General features: G+C 51.2%; 2 protein-coding genes and 1 pseudogene across 6 annotated transcripts; 2 read left to right on the forward strand and 1 right to left on the reverse strand.

The window, feature by feature from the left end:
- Positions 1-7,154: 7,154 nt before the first annotated feature.
- Positions 7,155-7,517, forward strand: LOC139837930 (SKP1-like protein 4; the record flags this gene model as incomplete). The annotated part of the gene is made up of 1 exon (XM_071827250.1): positions 7,155-7,517. A coding segment is annotated over exon 1 (363 nt), but the record flags the coding sequence as incomplete, so codon positions are not given.
- Positions 7,518-7,529: 12 nt separating this feature from the next.
- LOC127339450 (uncharacterized) lies at positions 7,530-9,017 on the forward strand (annotated as a pseudogene).
- A 2,521-nt stretch (positions 9,018-11,538) lies between these two features.
- Positions 11,539-13,116, reverse strand: LOC127341803 (probable glutathione S-transferase GSTF1). 5 transcript variants are annotated; one of them, XM_051367733.1, is made up of 4 exons: positions 12,990-13,116; positions 12,507-12,707; positions 12,346-12,394; positions 11,539-12,260 (listed from the first exon to the last, which is right to left on the reverse strand). In XM_051367733.1, exons 2-4 carry the CDS (start codon positions 12,654-12,656, stop codon positions 11,800-11,802), a joined length of 660 nt encoding a protein of 219 aa, XP_051223693.1. In that variant the 5' UTR covers positions 12,657-12,707; positions 12,990-13,116; the 3' UTR covers positions 11,539-11,799. The 5 variants fall into 5 exon arrangements, with proteins under 5 accessions (XP_051223693.1, XP_051223694.1, XP_051223696.1 ...); XM_051367734.1 differs by having other exon boundaries at positions 12,507-12,741; positions 12,990-13,104; XM_051367736.1 differs by having other exon boundaries at positions 12,507-12,659; positions 12,990-13,090.
- Positions 13,117-15,323: the final 2,207 nt, after the last annotated feature.

Genomic DNA, 15,323 nt, shown 5'->3' on the forward strand with positions numbered 1-15,323 from the left:
CATCCGGATGTAGCCCTCCCATGGGCAGGTGTTACGATGATGCTTCATCCACCTACTCCTCAGCCTGGTGGGTCTCTGGATAAGGTGCGAGGCTTGTTGCCTTCTCCTCCAGGTGCTGACACCCAAGCCCACCGACAGGCGGTGCTAGTGCGAGTGACGACTCTAGTCACGCCTAGGGTGGCTTCTCCTAAGCCCTGGGCATGATGCTGGTTGCCGAGGATCGGGTTGTCGATGGAACTTGCTGCGAATGTGCCCCTCTACCTGGCACACTAGATAATGTGTCGTAGATTTAGACACCGGGGAATGGAAATCCCATTTTAGTTCGGTGGTGGTAGGGGGGCGAGCAGACCATGGTGAGCTCTATCGACGTACGAGATGAAGCTCACAATCACACAGAGACATATATTTTTTACCCAGGTTCAGGCAGCGATGTTAGAAACCCTACGTCCTGCAACTAGGATCTATCTAGTGGATCTTTTCAATGCAATGTTTGTTCCCGGAGAAGGAGTTGTTAATCCTCCCTTTCTAAGCCTCCCCCTTTTCCCACAGTCTAGGCCTCCTTTTGTACTAGCAAGGGGACACCACAAGGTGATGTGTGGGCACATGTGAAAGGACACGGATGTCGCCTAGAGGGGGGTGAATAGGCGGTTCAAAACTTCTGCGAGATGGGCTTAACAAATGCGGAATAAGACTAGCGTTTACTTGTCAAGCCCAAAGCCTATATACTATGGTTCACCTATGTGCACCAACAATTTATGCTAAGCAATACAAGAAACTATGTGATAGCAACATATATAACTTCAAGCACGATGGCTATCACAAAGTAAAGTGCATAAGTAAAGAGCTCGGGTATAGAGATAACCGAGGCACGCGGGAGACGGTGATTTATCCCGAAGTTCACACTCTTGCAAGTGCTAATCTCTGTTGGAGAGGTGCGGTGGCTTAGCTCTCCCAAATGCCACAAATGGCCTCACCTTCAGGTGTGCTTGCTCGATGCACACCAACGCCACAATAGCCTCACCCCAAGATGCGGGAGTCACACCACATACCGAGCGCCACGGAGGCGCCTCACCTTATTCTCCGGTGACCCTCGCCACAAAGTCCTAGGTCACGGTTCCACTAATGCCTTGTTTGGTTGCACAGAATTGACCTCCGTATTGAATTGGCAATGGAAAACCAAATAAACCAATTCAATGGAATACCACAAAGAGTGTTTGGATGCGCGTGGTATTCAGCTATAGATTTTTGGTTTCAATGGAATACCAAATCCTGTTTGGATGTCACATGTGTGGAAATAAATTAGAAAACGAAAAAGGCAGATCATGCCTAGTCACCGGCGGCGGTTGCAGAGCTGCTGTGTGCCGGGCGCGGGATCCCTCCAGGCGGCAGCGGGTGGCTCAGCGGTCGGAGGCGGGGAGGGAGGCGACGCGGAGGGAGGGCCGGGGTAGGTCAGCCCCAGGCGATGCGGCGCCGGAGAGGGCCGGACAGGAGAGAGGCGGCGCCGGAATCGGGGACGACGGCGCTGTGGAGGGTCTGCCATGGCGGTGCCGGAGAGGGCCGGCCAGGGGCGAGGCGGCGGCGCCAGGCTAGTGGAAGAGAGGGGAGCTGGAGAGGGCCGGCCAGGGCGAGGCAGCGCCGGAATTAGGGACGGTGGAGGAGAGGGGAACCGGAGAGGGCTGGCCTGGGGAGAGGCGGCGGCGGAATCGAGGACGGCGGCGCTGGAGAGGGTCGGCCAGGGCGGCGCTGGAGAGGGTTGGCCAGGGCGAGCGAGGCGGAGCGAAGCGTTGCCTCTCCAATCCCAATTCAGAGCAATACAGAGGTCTGACCCTCTGAATCGGGACGCACATAAGTTAGCCTCGCGCGGGCTTCCCTCTGAATTGGCCCATCGATTCCACGATCCAATACTGAGCACAAACAAACAGTGGAATTCGTCAATTTGGACCTCAATTCCAATTCCGAGCCCGAATTCTGTGCAACCAACCACGGGGTAACGGATTTCCTTCGAGAAGGAAATCGGGCCTTACACAAAGGCTGGTGCACACATCCATAACTTAATTGGAGGCTCCCAACAAATCACCACAAAGGCTTAGAATCCGTCTAGGGTTCCAAGAACCCAAGAGTACCAACCTTCTTGCTTTCACCACCACGAATCTTCGTGGAAAGTTCAAACCGATGCACCAAATGCAATGGCAAGAACACCACAAAGATGCTCAAGTCCTTCTCTCTCAAATTCCAACAAAGCTACAAAAGCTATTGGGATAATAAGAGAGGAAAGAACAAATAAGAGGAGGAATACCAAATTTCTCCAAGATCTAGATCTAGTGGTTTCCCCTCACAAAGAGAGGGATTTGATTGGTCAAGATGTAGATCTAGATCTCCTCGCTCTTTTCCCTCAAATAGGTGCAAGAATCATGGAGGGATTAGAGGGAGAGAAAGCTTCTCAAGGTCAACAATGGAGTAGAGAGAGAGTTTAAGAAGCAACCAACCCAAGGAGAAAGAAGGGGTCTTATATACCCCATCCCAATGGAATATGACTGTTTGAGACCTCCCGGACCGGAATTTCAAGCAAATGATCTCTTCGAGATGGATCGTCTTGAACTTTCACTTCATTTCTTCATTCTTCATCGTTGATGTCTTGAAGTTAAACTTGAGGGCTCATTTCATCTTCATCTTCAAGACATACTTGACACTTGATCTTCTTCATTTGCTTCTTATTGCAATCTTGAAGCCAACATATGGTTCAAGCATTGCCTATGGATAACTCCTACAAATATAACTCAATGCGAACATTAGTCCATAGGAATTATCATTAATTACCAAAATCATACATGGGGGCTCCATGCAGTTTCAACATGGCCTAGGGCATGCTGTGTGGCCGAAACGTGGCGAGCATGTCCTGTCGAGCAGGACGCGTGGCTGGTTGAGAACCCCCAAATGCAGGGGATCACCACATTACAATTCAATAAGTATTTGAGTATCGAACCCACGAATAGCTGAAGGTAAACTATATATTTTCTAAAACATTATAATCCACTTATATGGTCTTCTATGCAAAGTTATGATCTATAGTTTGTGGGTGTGTGAAGAGGTTTCTACTATAAAATTATAAGTGCTGAAAATAAAGTGTAATAAGTAAAATTAATGAAAAAAAGTAAAATATAGTAAAGTGAAGTGAGGTGAAGTGGATTACATCAAGTTAAAAATTCTGAAATAGTTTTCCGTCGACAAAAGAAGGGCCCTTCCTAACCTATAAAAGTAAAACACTACTTACGTCATGGCAGCCGCCGCCTCCCAAGAAGCTAGCGCTGCCTCCATCACCGCATCCAAGATAGGCCAGTTCCCCCTCATTTGGCTTACTAGCCTTGGCCTTGCTAGCATCGGGAGGGGTTGGAAACCATTATGTGCATGGAGTTTTTAATAAAAAGAAGTATGTTTAATCGACTATGTTAGGGTTTTGGTAGTTGTATTTTTTTTGTTCTTCCCTTAATGGAGATGGCATCATCTAGACCTTTGGCTTTTCTTACGATGATGAGATATTCCTGTCGTCAATAGTGGTGTTGAAATATTACAATCCTCTATGTATGGGCCTTCAGATCTTGCTTCGCTAGATCGATTTTGGATCTTATCTCATGGTTTCAGTGATGATAATTATCCTTGCAATATTTTTCCAGCTGTTGCGTTCTCGACAATGGTGTTTCATACCCTCGGCTCTCCAGCGACTTTAACCAGGTTGTTTTGTTATTTTTCTTGGTATACTCGTGTTGGTACTTTTTCCGTGACTAATCTAATGTTGCGTGTGTGTTGCGTCAAAAAAAAAGTTGCGTGCGTGCAGGAATCTTTGACATTGCGGCTCATATATTAAAATTATGGGAGAACCATTATTAGTATTCACAGGTATTAGTATCTATTTTTTAGTTTTTCAGATAAGTACAAGATTGTATCATGAAGAAGAAAGATTTTGAAGACCTTAAAGATTTGCTGATTTCTTTTAAACTTTGTTTTGTAATCGTTATGGATATCTCGGGTATCTACCTGTTTATACCATGTACTATTTGTTACTATAAATATATAAATAAACGTGGCATTGATTTTTAGAAAAAAGTTACAAATTCTAGACTCACTTAGGCAGGCTACGATACTTTCTCGTTTTTTCTACAAGCACCAAATAAACATATTTATGTTTTGAACTTGGTAGACGCATTGATGCATCCATTACCTACTTGCAAATACCTTTTTCAGAATTTTTTGAAATATGGAAATACCACCGGTTTCCAAAAATATTTGCTTCGCGACAGCGCTAGCTCCTGTCATGGGCAACCAAGGTGTGCCCTCCTCCCCAGCCAAAGCGCCCCTTCCTCCGCCGAAACAGTGAAAGAACCGCTGGGAAAAGCCCGAGCGGTGCCGGCGCTAGCGGTTTCCCCCTCTCATGTGTGCTAGAATGGCCCGGCGGGGCAGGCTCAACCTTGTGGAGGTGGATGAAGCCGGTCCCGTCCCCGGTCGACACGGATCCCATCGTGGTTGGCGACAAGGTGGGATCGTGGCGGTGGTGCCTGGGCGGCGCCTGCGTCCGCCAGTGATGCTAGGCCAATGGTGGTGGAGGGCAGATCTAGACCCGTATGTCTAGATCTAGGCCTAGCGGGCCTGGCCGGCCTCTTGGATCTGTGGGTGCGAGGCTGCGAGCATGGACTCCCTCTTCCACCTGGGCCCATCGTTGCTGGCGGCGCCGCTTGGTCTGGACCGGTGGCTTTGTTTTGCGGACCTGCTCGCTCTTGCTTGGAGGAGCTCTATTGGGCTTCCGACTGTTTTGGCGTCGTTATGGCTGATGTCCTTGCTCCTCTGTGGGATTGGGTCCCTCGGCCGGCGCATGCTCGGCGGGGTAGGCAGTATGCTCCGTGTTGCAGCTGCCGCAAGTGGCAGCTGTTTTCCTTGCAACCATCGTGGTTGCATTGGTATAGAGATTGACGCTCGGATGGTGCGAACGTCTTGGTGTCGCCGATATAGCGTGGTTGGAGGCGTTTGGATCCGCACCTAGTCGGGCTTGGCTAGCCAGCTTTGCGTTCATTCTGCGGGTGATTCTAGTTGGTCTAGATCATAGTGCCTTATGGGTTGGTGGCACCGTAGCGATTTCTGCTCTGTCTACTCTTTGAATTGGTTGGATCTTGGCGAAATCCGTGCATGGCTTTGTCCACTGGCGGTGACCGCATCACCTACGGGTGTCGTTTCCTTGTTGAAGGCGTCCTGATGTTGATCCTCCGGTTCAAATTGATGGACTCCATTCGTCCGCCTCAAGTTGCCCCTCTTGTGTCTTTGCTTCGAGCAAGCTTCTCTTGTAGTGACTTGCGGATCACCCTTTCATCTCCCTTAGTGTCACAACCTACTCACAATGCTAGCATGGCTGATTTTACACGGTCCTGCTTCGGTTGCTGGCGGCTTTACCCCTTTCCTGTGCGCTAGAATGGCCCGGCGGGGCAGGCTCGACATTGAGGAGGTGGATGAAGCCGGTCATATCCCCGATCGACACGGATCCCATCGTGGTTGGCGGCAAGGTGGGAGGTCTTGGTGGTGGTGCCTGGGCGGCGCCTACGTCCGCCGGTGATGCTAGGTCCAATGGTGGTGGAGGCCAGATCTAGACCTGTATGTCTAGATCTAGGCCTAGCGGGCCTGGCCGGCCTCTTGGATCTGTGGGTGCGAGGCTACGAGCATGGACTTCCTCTTCCACCATGGCCCATCGTTGCTAGCGGCGGCGCTTGGTCTGGACCGGTGGCTTTGTTGTGCGGACCTGCTCACTCTTGCTTGGAGGAACTCTGTTGGGCTTCCGACTGTTTGGCCGTCGTTATGGGTGATGTCCTTTCTCGCTCCGTGGGATTGGGTCCCTCGGCCAGCGCATGCTCGGCGGGGTAGGCAGTATGCTCCGTGTTGCAACTGCCACTCTCGCTGCAGTTGTTTTCCCTCCAACCATCGTGGTCACATTGGTATAGAGATTGACGCGTGGATGGTGCCAACGTCGTGGTGCCGCCGATCTAGCGTGGTTGGTGGCGTTTGGATCCGCACCTAGTCGGGTTTGCTAGCCAGCTTTGGGTTCATTCTGCAGGTGATTCTAGTTGGTCTAGATCGTAGTGCCTTATGGGTTGGTGGCGCCGCAGTGATTTCTGCTCTGTCTACTCTTTGAATTGGTTGGATCTTGGCGAAAGCCGTGCATGGCTTTGTCCACTGGCGGTGATGGCGTCACCTCCGGGTGTCGTTTCCTTGTTGAAGGCGTCCCGATGTTGATCCTTCGGTTCGAATTGATGGACTCCATTCGTCCGCCTAAAGTTTCCCCTCTTGTGTCCTTGCTTCGAGCAAGCTTCTCTTGTAGTGCCTTGCGGATCACCCTTTCATCTCCCTTAGTGTCACAACCCTCTCGCCGTGCTAGCATGGCTGATTTTACACGGTCTTGCTTCGGTTGTTGGCGGCTTTCCTAGCGCCCTTGGGTGGCTTTGCTAGGTCGGCACTAGGCCGTAGATGTTGCCGATGTTCCTATCCCCAACGCCTTGGAAGATGTTCTGTTTTTGGTCTGGACCTAGCCGAGCTCTAGGTGTGGTGGTTTGGGGTTTGGGGTTTGGGTGAAAGCATCCCAGGACCTTGGTCTCTGTCGATGACGATGACGCGTTCTCGTGCCATGCACCACCTTGGAGGCGTCGCCGCAAGACTCCTCCTTTGGATCCTCAAGTTCTGCTTGGATGATGGCCCGTCGTCAAGTTCCTCCTCGAGCTGCAGCTTTGGTGCGGTGGAAGCTTGTTGGCGCGGACATTGTAATGGTTGCTCCGGTGCAACAGAAGAAAGTTGAAGCCATTGCATTCCGAAAATTTCCTCTACTTCTCTCTAGGTTTTCTGCACGTTCCACTCAAAATAAAAGAAAAACCCCTTTGTAATTCGCAAAAAAAGACCCTTTGTCGCACGTTATTGACTTGTCGGTACAAACTCAGACTCGTGACCGATTCGGACTCGAATATGTGTCCATCGACCGCGCTGCCGACTTCCCCTGATTTATACAGTATATATTTGGGCGCGCGCCGCGTCTCTAGTATTCTTTGACCCACCGATCGATTCATCAGATTAGTACACGCGATATATCCGATCGATCAAGTTCTATAGGAGCGAGAGCGATCGCAATAATGGTGACTAGCAGCAAAACCGTGATGCTCCGCAGCTCGGACGGCGAGGAGCTCGTGGTCCAGGCAGAGACTATGGCGGCGGCGTCCATGCTGATCCGGGACATGCTGGAGGACGACGGCGCGGGCGCCGGCGTGATCCCGCTGCCTAAGGTGACCGGCCGCATCCTCGCTCGCGTTGTCGACTACTGCACCTGTCACTACGCGGCCGCGCATGCTGTCGTCAATCCCGACCTGGAGCGCTTCGACGCCGAATTCGTCGGCGGAATGGACCATGACACGTTGATGAGCCTCATCCTCGCCGCCAACTACCTCGACGTGCAGGGTCTCTTGGGCCTGGCCTGTAAGACGGTGGCCGACCGGACCAGTCGTCGGAAGACGCCGGAGAAGATTTCTTCCGCTCTTGCTCCACCCAGAGTGCCTATGGAATTGCACGCTGGTAACCGCGAGCGACTCGTCGCTGCGCTCCGTGCCCATCTCTCCGCCTCCACGCGCCCTCTCCGTGGCCTTGTCCTCCTCCAGGGCGGCGAGGAGCGGACTCGCGACTCTACAGATCACGTCGAGCTTTTCAGGCAGGAGAGCTACTTTGCCTATCTCTTCGGCGTGCGTGAGCCCGGTTTCTATGGCGCAGTCGACATTGCCTCCGGACAGTCCATCCTATTCGCTCCAAGGTTGCCACCTGCCTATGCTGTCTGGATGGGTGAAATAAAACCATCGTCTTATTTCAAGGGTATGTACAAGGTTGACAAGGTCTTCTATACTGATGAGCTTGCACAGGTTTTGCAAAATCAGTTCAGTGATGAGCATGGGAAGCCTCTTCTTTTCCTCTTACATGGAAAGAGCACCGACAGTGGAAATTACTCGAAACCTGCTAGCTTTGAAGGTATGGACAAGTACTTTGACACCGACTCGAGCACACTTCATCCTATCATAACCGAGTGCCGTGTTATAAAGTCTGACATGGAGCTTGCCGTCCTTCAGTACGCTAATGATGTTAGTTCAGAAGCACACATTGAGGTTATGAGACGAGCAAAACCAGGAATGAAGGAATTTCAATTAGAAAGCATCTTTCTTCATCACGCTTACATGTACGGAGCCTGCCGACATTGCTCCTACACTTGTATATGTGCTACCGGAGAGAACAGTTCTGTACTGCACTATGGACATGCTGCAGCTCCAAATGACCGGACACTAGTGGACGGAGACATGGCTCTGATGGACATGGGAGCTGAATACCATTTCTATGGCTCCGACATCACATGTTCATACCCTATAAATGGGAGATTTACTAGACACCAGACGGTAGTATACAACGCTGTCCTTGAGGCTCATAATGCCGTTATATCACACATGCGCCCGGGAGTAAAATGGATTGATATGCACAAGCTTGCAGAGCAAAAAATATTGGAATCTTTAGAGAAAGAAAACATCATCCAAGGTGATATTGGCGATATGATGGCTCGAAGGCTGGGAGCTCTTTTCATGCCTCATGGTCTTGGGCACTTACTTGGAATTGACACCCATGATGTTGGAGGCTACCCTGAAGGCTCGGAGAGGCCAAAGGAGCCAGGACTAAGCGCCTTGCGAACCATTAGAGAACTTAAAGAAGGGATGGTTATTACTGTCGAACCAGGCTGTTACTTCATTGATGCTTTGCTGGGGCCTGTTAGAGATGACCCAATTTCCTCTAAGTTCTTCAAGTGGGAAGAAATTGAAAATTATAAAAGGTTTGGTGGCGTTCGTATTGAGAGTAATTTGTATGTGACGGCCCAAGGGTGCAAGAACATGACAAATTGCCCAAGAGAGACCTGGGAAATCGAAGCGGTGATGGCGGGTGCACATTGGCCTTTGCCTGCTAAGAACTAGAGATTATGTCGCTGTTTATGTGGGCTTTGGGTTTACCTTTTTTCAGTTGAATTAGCGATGTCCTTCCTGTATAGCTGTTCCATAGACAATGTGGTTCGCATTCAGCTAGTTACAAGACGGTTCTCAAGTGCACTTACTTTACCATAATGCATGCCACCTTGTATTTTACGACAACCAGATCACACATGGCAGTATTTTACAATGTACATTATTGTATGATATTAACGATATTGTACTGACTACTGAGCATCTTTCAGCAATACATGTGAGGGTGGTACGTGGACGCAAGATGGTTTTACAGCAAAGGGTTTTTGAAGAAAAAAATGCAATAAGCTAAACTTAGGATTTAGGAGTCGAAATCATTACCGTACCGGGTTTACCGTACCAAAATGACACGGTTCCCGTCCCCGATGAATAAGATTCGATCTACAGATGTACACCCTGTTGTTTCCTGTTTTTGCCAGCCTCCGGCTCCTGTCCCCCGTTTTAAACGGAAGGCTCGAAATGAGCCCGACTTTGAATTAACAAAGCCATCAACCGGCTAGGAGTTACACCAGAAGTTACAACACACACGCGCAAAGCGCAAACCGAAACAAAAAACAGAAGACAACACAAGAAACGTCAAGCCCGCCGGAGCGTCAACTTGAACCATGAAAAGGGAGCTTTGTCTTCTGCAGCACCGGAGCAATCACGGCCATGTCCGCACCAACAAACCTCCACCGCACCAAGACTGCAATCCACGGGGAACTCAACGACGGGCCGACCACCTAACAGAGCTTGAGGAGCCAAAGGAGGAGGGGTCTTGCGGCGACGCCTCCAAGAAGGGGAATGGCGCTGGAGTGCGCCATCGTCACCGGCAGAGACAGAAGGTCCTGCAAAGTTTTCACCCAGACCCAGGAGCCACCACCCCTGGAGCTCGAGCTAGGTCCAGACCTGGAACACAACATCATCCCCTGGCATTGGGATAAGCACACCGGCAAAGGCTACGACCAGACGCCGACCTAGCAAAGCCCCCCAAGGCGCTAGGGAGGACATCAGCTACCGCAGCTAGCCGTGTAAAAACAGCCAAGCCGACGTTGAGAGAGGGCTGAAACACCAGCAAGAGGTCACAGGGTGATCCACAAGACACTACCAGAGAGGCATGCCCAAAGCGAGGCCCCCAAGGAGAGCAGATTGAGGCGGAGGGATGGAGCCCATCACTTCGAATAGGAGAGACAGCATCGGGACGCCTTCAACAAGGGAGCGACACCCGCAGGTGCCGCCGTCACCGGCACAAAGCCATCGCCATGTGCAGCTTTCGCTGAGGTCCAAACACCCGATCAAAGTTCCGGACGCCATCGCGAGGGCGTAGAGCAGACAAAGCAGAAATCGCTGCCGCGCCCCCAACCGAAGCCGCACTAAGCACTAGCCCCAACTAGACTCGAGCGCAAGGTGAACGCAGACTGGCTGGCAATGCCCGGCCGGACCCAGATCTAGACGTCGACGACACTAGATCGGCGGCAACCCGACGACCCCACCATCCCCAGAGCGTCACCACCTGCGCGAACGCGACCAAACTGGTCGGAGGGGAAGCATACCAAAGCAGCGAGAGCAGCTGTAGCAGCGAGCATGCTGCCTACCCCGGCGAGCACGCGCGGCCCAAGGACCCACTCCTGGATGGCCGGCAAGAACGTCGCCCACAACGACAACGAAACAGTCAGAAACCCCCAAGGTCCCGACACAGCTAAGCAGGGCCGCCGGACCCCGGCCACCGCGCAGGACGGACAGCCGACACCATCAACCCCAGCCGCGCGACGGCAGCATACACGGGAGGCCACGATGGGGAAGGCAAGGGTGTGAGGGCGACCGGGCCCACCAAGCCCAGATCTAGGCCCGCGGGCCAAGATCTGGCCGCCCCCAGGAGCAACCCCTGCAGCACCGGCGGCGGCGGCCAGAGGCTCCACCACCGCGCCCAGGCACGAGCTACGCCATGGCGGGAGCCCGCAGCAGCCGGGCCAGGGCCGGCGCCTTCTCCGCCGCAGAAACGAGGCCGCCCCGACGGAGCGTCCCTGCGCGCGGGAGAGAGAAGGCCGCCGCCGCCAGCACCGCCAGGGCGTTGCCCGGCGGCTCCGCCGGCGGCGGCGACGAGGGAAGGTGTGGGGGGAGGGGCGCGCGGGCGTGGGGCGGCGGCGCCCCGGCCGCCCTCGGGGGGGGCGACGGGAGCGGGGGGAGCGGGGGGAGCGCTGTCCCCCGTTTTCGCCCCCCGTTTCTTCTGTACCGGAAACTTGGCAGCTATGGCTCAGACCAGATTATATTTCTAAAAAGGGAAACATGTGGAGCACAAATCTTTGCCAAAAAAAGGAATAGCTGGCACGTGGGCCGGCCTGCTACAGTATTATTAATCCTAAGCCCGATGGTTGTACCTGCGCCAAGCCAACTTTTTACCGATTTCAACCCGTTTTTCCACGAAACAATTCACGAGCTTGACCAGAAAAAGCTAGAGCACGTTCTTCTGAAAATAGATTTTGAGAAGGCAACGGCGTACGTCAAGTTAAACTCGTCTTTTTTACAACAAGCACTACCAACTTACATATGAAAGACTTTGATCCTAAATGGTGCAAGATTCAATACCCTGCACATACTGCAAATCACTTGCAATATCCAAGCATATATACATGACAATGATATAATTCGACTTTTCTCACTTGACAAAGGCAAGTGTACAATCTTCAAACAAGATACTTCTTCTCAGATCCTACTAGTAAGAGGGAAATCATGCGCCATCCATGAAGAGACTCTCACGTCATCCACTGAAGTCCTTGGCCATGAGCGAGACGACCTTTTTGATGGCCGGTCTGGCGAACAGATCTTCCAGCCACTCCCTGACACGAGGATACGAGTCGAACACCGCCGCGTATGGCATCTCCATGAAGTAGTACGTCTCGGGGAAATGGCTGAGGTCCGCCAGGCTCAGGAAATCCCCCGCCAGGTACCTGTGCTTCGTCAGCCGGGCCTCGTACACGTCCAGCACCTTCGTCAGCTTCTCGACGCTCTCGCCGATGATGCCTTCGTCCGGCATCCCGCCCAGCGCCGGCACGACGCGATGCTGGAAGAAGACCGAGCTCATGGCGGGGTCGTACTGGAGGGCCTCCACGTCCAGCCAGACGTCGACGAGCGCGGACTCCTCCGGGCTGCCTTCCCTCAGCAAGTTGACCTCGTCAGTCCTGTACTTGCTCAGAACGTACCGTGATATTGCTCTGGACTCTGTGGAGGAGATGGATATGTGTAACTGGAAACTGACTTTAATTGAAAGCTGATAGTGATTTTGAAGAGAAGTTTGTGAGCTCACGGAACAGCATCAGGTCTCCGTCCTGGAACGCCGGAACCTGTCCAAATGGCTGATGATAGGAGAAAAGCCGAGTAAATTAGCGCGCAATAGTTGTATGATGATCCAATATTTCTCTGATTCTCTCATATATGTCTAGTACAAGAACTGCAGTTGGTTCTTACGTTTCTGGCGAGGTGTTCAGGGCTTTTGTGCTCCTTGACGTGGAAGTCGATGTCGACGATCTCGTAGTCGACGCCCACCTCCTCCAGGCACACCAGCACCCGAGCTACGTTGGTGAACGCCGCCGAGCCGAAGACCTTCACTGGCGCCATGCTCTGGTAATGGATGAGAGAGCACGCGGGGGCGGAAGAGAGAGATGAGCTCTGCTATTCACCTCAGCAAATTCAGTTACTGTTACTGCACCAATAGCATGCACCTTACTAGATACTGGATTACTGGTGGTCCAACGGAAAATCAATAGAACACAATTCAAGAGATCATCTAGAATTCTAGATTGGCTCCATATTCACTCTCCTACTCAATCCTTCTTAAATTTCAGAGAAAGATCATCTCACAAACAAAGGATTTTTAGGATTTTTGGAGAAGACGGGGTATATAGAAGGAGAGAAGATGAAATAGGAGACACAGGGATCGATGGGATCTACCTGAGTTTCCTGCCTTGCTCCTTTCGCCGGGGCGCGCCTCTTGCCTCTGCTCGTGCGTACGGGACGAGCGAGCGAGTCGCTCCCTCTTTCCTTTTCTTTCTGTCTTCACTACCACGGTCCCACCGCCTTTCTGCGTGTCTGGCGCTTGGCGAGCGGGGAAACGTCCCAATCTTCCAGCAGGGATAGGCCCAATAGAGGTTGAGTCCACAAGAATGCCCGTGTAAAATTGTCGTAATAACGGGCCGAGCCTACCATAGTTCTGTGACGCCCAAACGAAATGCAGGACTGGCCCATAGCTGCTTACATCATGGACGAATCAAACCAATCCGGTCTTAATTAGATCATCATCTCCAACGGCTTTTGTATATTTTACAAAAATTGCCAAAAACTGAAAAAATAGCAAGTTGATTCTAAAGCGTTGCTCCAAAAGTCTTTATATAAATGGTTTCTTCACCAAAAAATTTACTCCCTCCGATTCATATTAATTGACTTCAATATGGATGTATCTAGAACTAAAATATGTCTAGATACATCCATATTAGAGTCAATTAATATGAACCGGAGGGAGTAGGTAAATTTGCAAAGTCTAGAGCCACTTTGTACATCTCGCGGGAGAGGCCAATTGCCCAGGCATGGACATTTCCGCCCGTGATCGCCCATCGAAGTTGCCGTCTCCGGCCACCGCCGTGGCCGCTGTCGTCTCCTCCGCCGTGTCTCGGCCGCATCCCCATCGTCTTTCCGCACAGATCACACCGCCCCTGATCTCCGCCGTTGCAGATCGATTCCGGCCAGCCGCACTCGATTCCGGCCGGCTACGGTCTATTCCGGCCAGACCGAGGGTTGCATGCATTCCATATGTCGGCTCCGTGGCTGCTCGCCGTCTCCCGTCCCGCCAGTGCGCTCGTGCGCTCGGGATGTGTGCACAGCGGCTGGGCTAGGTGCCGGCGTGTGTGGGCAGCGGTGCCTGTGGGCAACGACGTGGCTAGGCAGCGACGAGCGTCTGTTTCAGGAGCTCCGGACTCGTCGCCATGCTCGCAGGGGCTCACGGTGGGGATGAAGGATAGAGATAGGAAAAAATATGAGGAAAAGAATAACCAGCTGACGTGTGGGTTCTAGTGTAGATATGTTCTAGTCTCCAGTTTTAGATTGTTATTATACAAAGGCTACAAAAGCAAAAACTTATATGGATTTCTATGCGCTCTCTCCTCTTTCTATAGCTAATTTTTAGTAATCTATTATAGGAAGGCTGTTGGAGATGCTCTTAACCAGCTTTGCTCCGCTAAAAAAATATTTAACGGTATAACGGTAATTTGGAATATGACCGTATAATGGTAATTCCGAAGACTTCGGCAGGGGCTGAGTTATCTTCTCTAGAGGAGGAGGAAGACGATGTCATCTCAGGTGGTCGTCTTCTTTCTACCCTAGTAGGTGGTATTTCGGAGGTGCATTTAGCAGGGTTAGAGTCATTTTATGATCTAAAAGCCTCTCGACGGTCTTCTAAGTCCTACGCTGAAAAGAAGAAGAAGCATAGGTCGGGTGTAGCTATAAAACCTAAAATAGTTTCTAAATGAATGGCATGTTTAGGAATAGCAGAGGTCTTCGTGACTTGGCTAAGCACTCTCATATTGCCGATTGTTGTAAAAACTATAATTTAGATTTTATTGCTATTTCCGAGATGGGTAAGCGTGACTACTCTCAAAGTTTCTTAAACCAGTTATCCGGTGGATTAGACTTTGACTGGTTTTCTCGCCTACCCAGAGGTAGGTCCGGTGGCTTGCTTATTGGAGTCCGATCGGATTCTATGGAAGTTTTGGCTAATTCTGATGGTGAGTATCATATCAAACTTACTATTCGGAATAAGGCTGATAACTTCATTTGGAGTCTGGTCTCCGTTTATGGTGCGGCCTAGGACAACTTTAAGGCTAAATTTTTACGCAAGCTTCTGAATCTTGCAAAGGACGATCCATACCCTATTATCATAGGGGTGATTTCAATTTGCTGACATTCCGCCATGAGAAAAGTCAAGGTCCTTTCGCTGGTCATTAGCCTTTCTTGTTTAATGTTTTCATTGATAGCTTAGATTTAAGAGAGGTTAAGATGACTAACCGTCAGTTACATGGGCTAACAGTTTACCTGACCCAACATACGAGAAGCTAGACCGCGTGCTGATGGACACCAGTTGGGAGGATAAATACCCGATGGTATCAGTGCGTGCTCTAGAACATATCGAAAATCTATCGGACCATGCTCCTATACTTTTAACTACCGGGTTACCAAGACCGCTGTCGAAGAAACCATTTAGGTTTGAACTTGGATGGTTACAGCGGGAAGGGT

Source organism: Lolium perenne, chromosome 3 (genome assembly GCF_019359855.2).
Source record: "Lolium perenne isolate Kyuss_39 chromosome 3, Kyuss_2.0, whole genome shotgun sequence".
Classification (NCBI taxonomy): Eukaryota; Viridiplantae; Streptophyta; class Magnoliopsida; order Poales; family Poaceae; genus Lolium; species Lolium perenne.

What these genes read in the sequence shown, in the direction of transcription:
- LOC127341803 (XM_051367733.1), bottom strand. Translation starts at nt 12,656, where the DNA reads ATGGCGCCAGTGAAGGTCTTCGGCTCGGCGGCGTTCACCAACGTAGCT. An exon ending in CTGAACACCTCGCCAGAAAC is followed by an intron (nt 12,395 to 12,506) that starts GTAAGAACCAAC and finishes TCCTATCATCAG; the next exon opens with CCATTTGGACAGGTTCCGGC. An exon ending in CGGAGACCTGATGCTGTTCC is followed by an intron (nt 12,261 to 12,345) that starts GTGAGCTCACAA and finishes TCTCCTCCACAG; the next exon opens with AGTCCAGAGCAATATCACGG.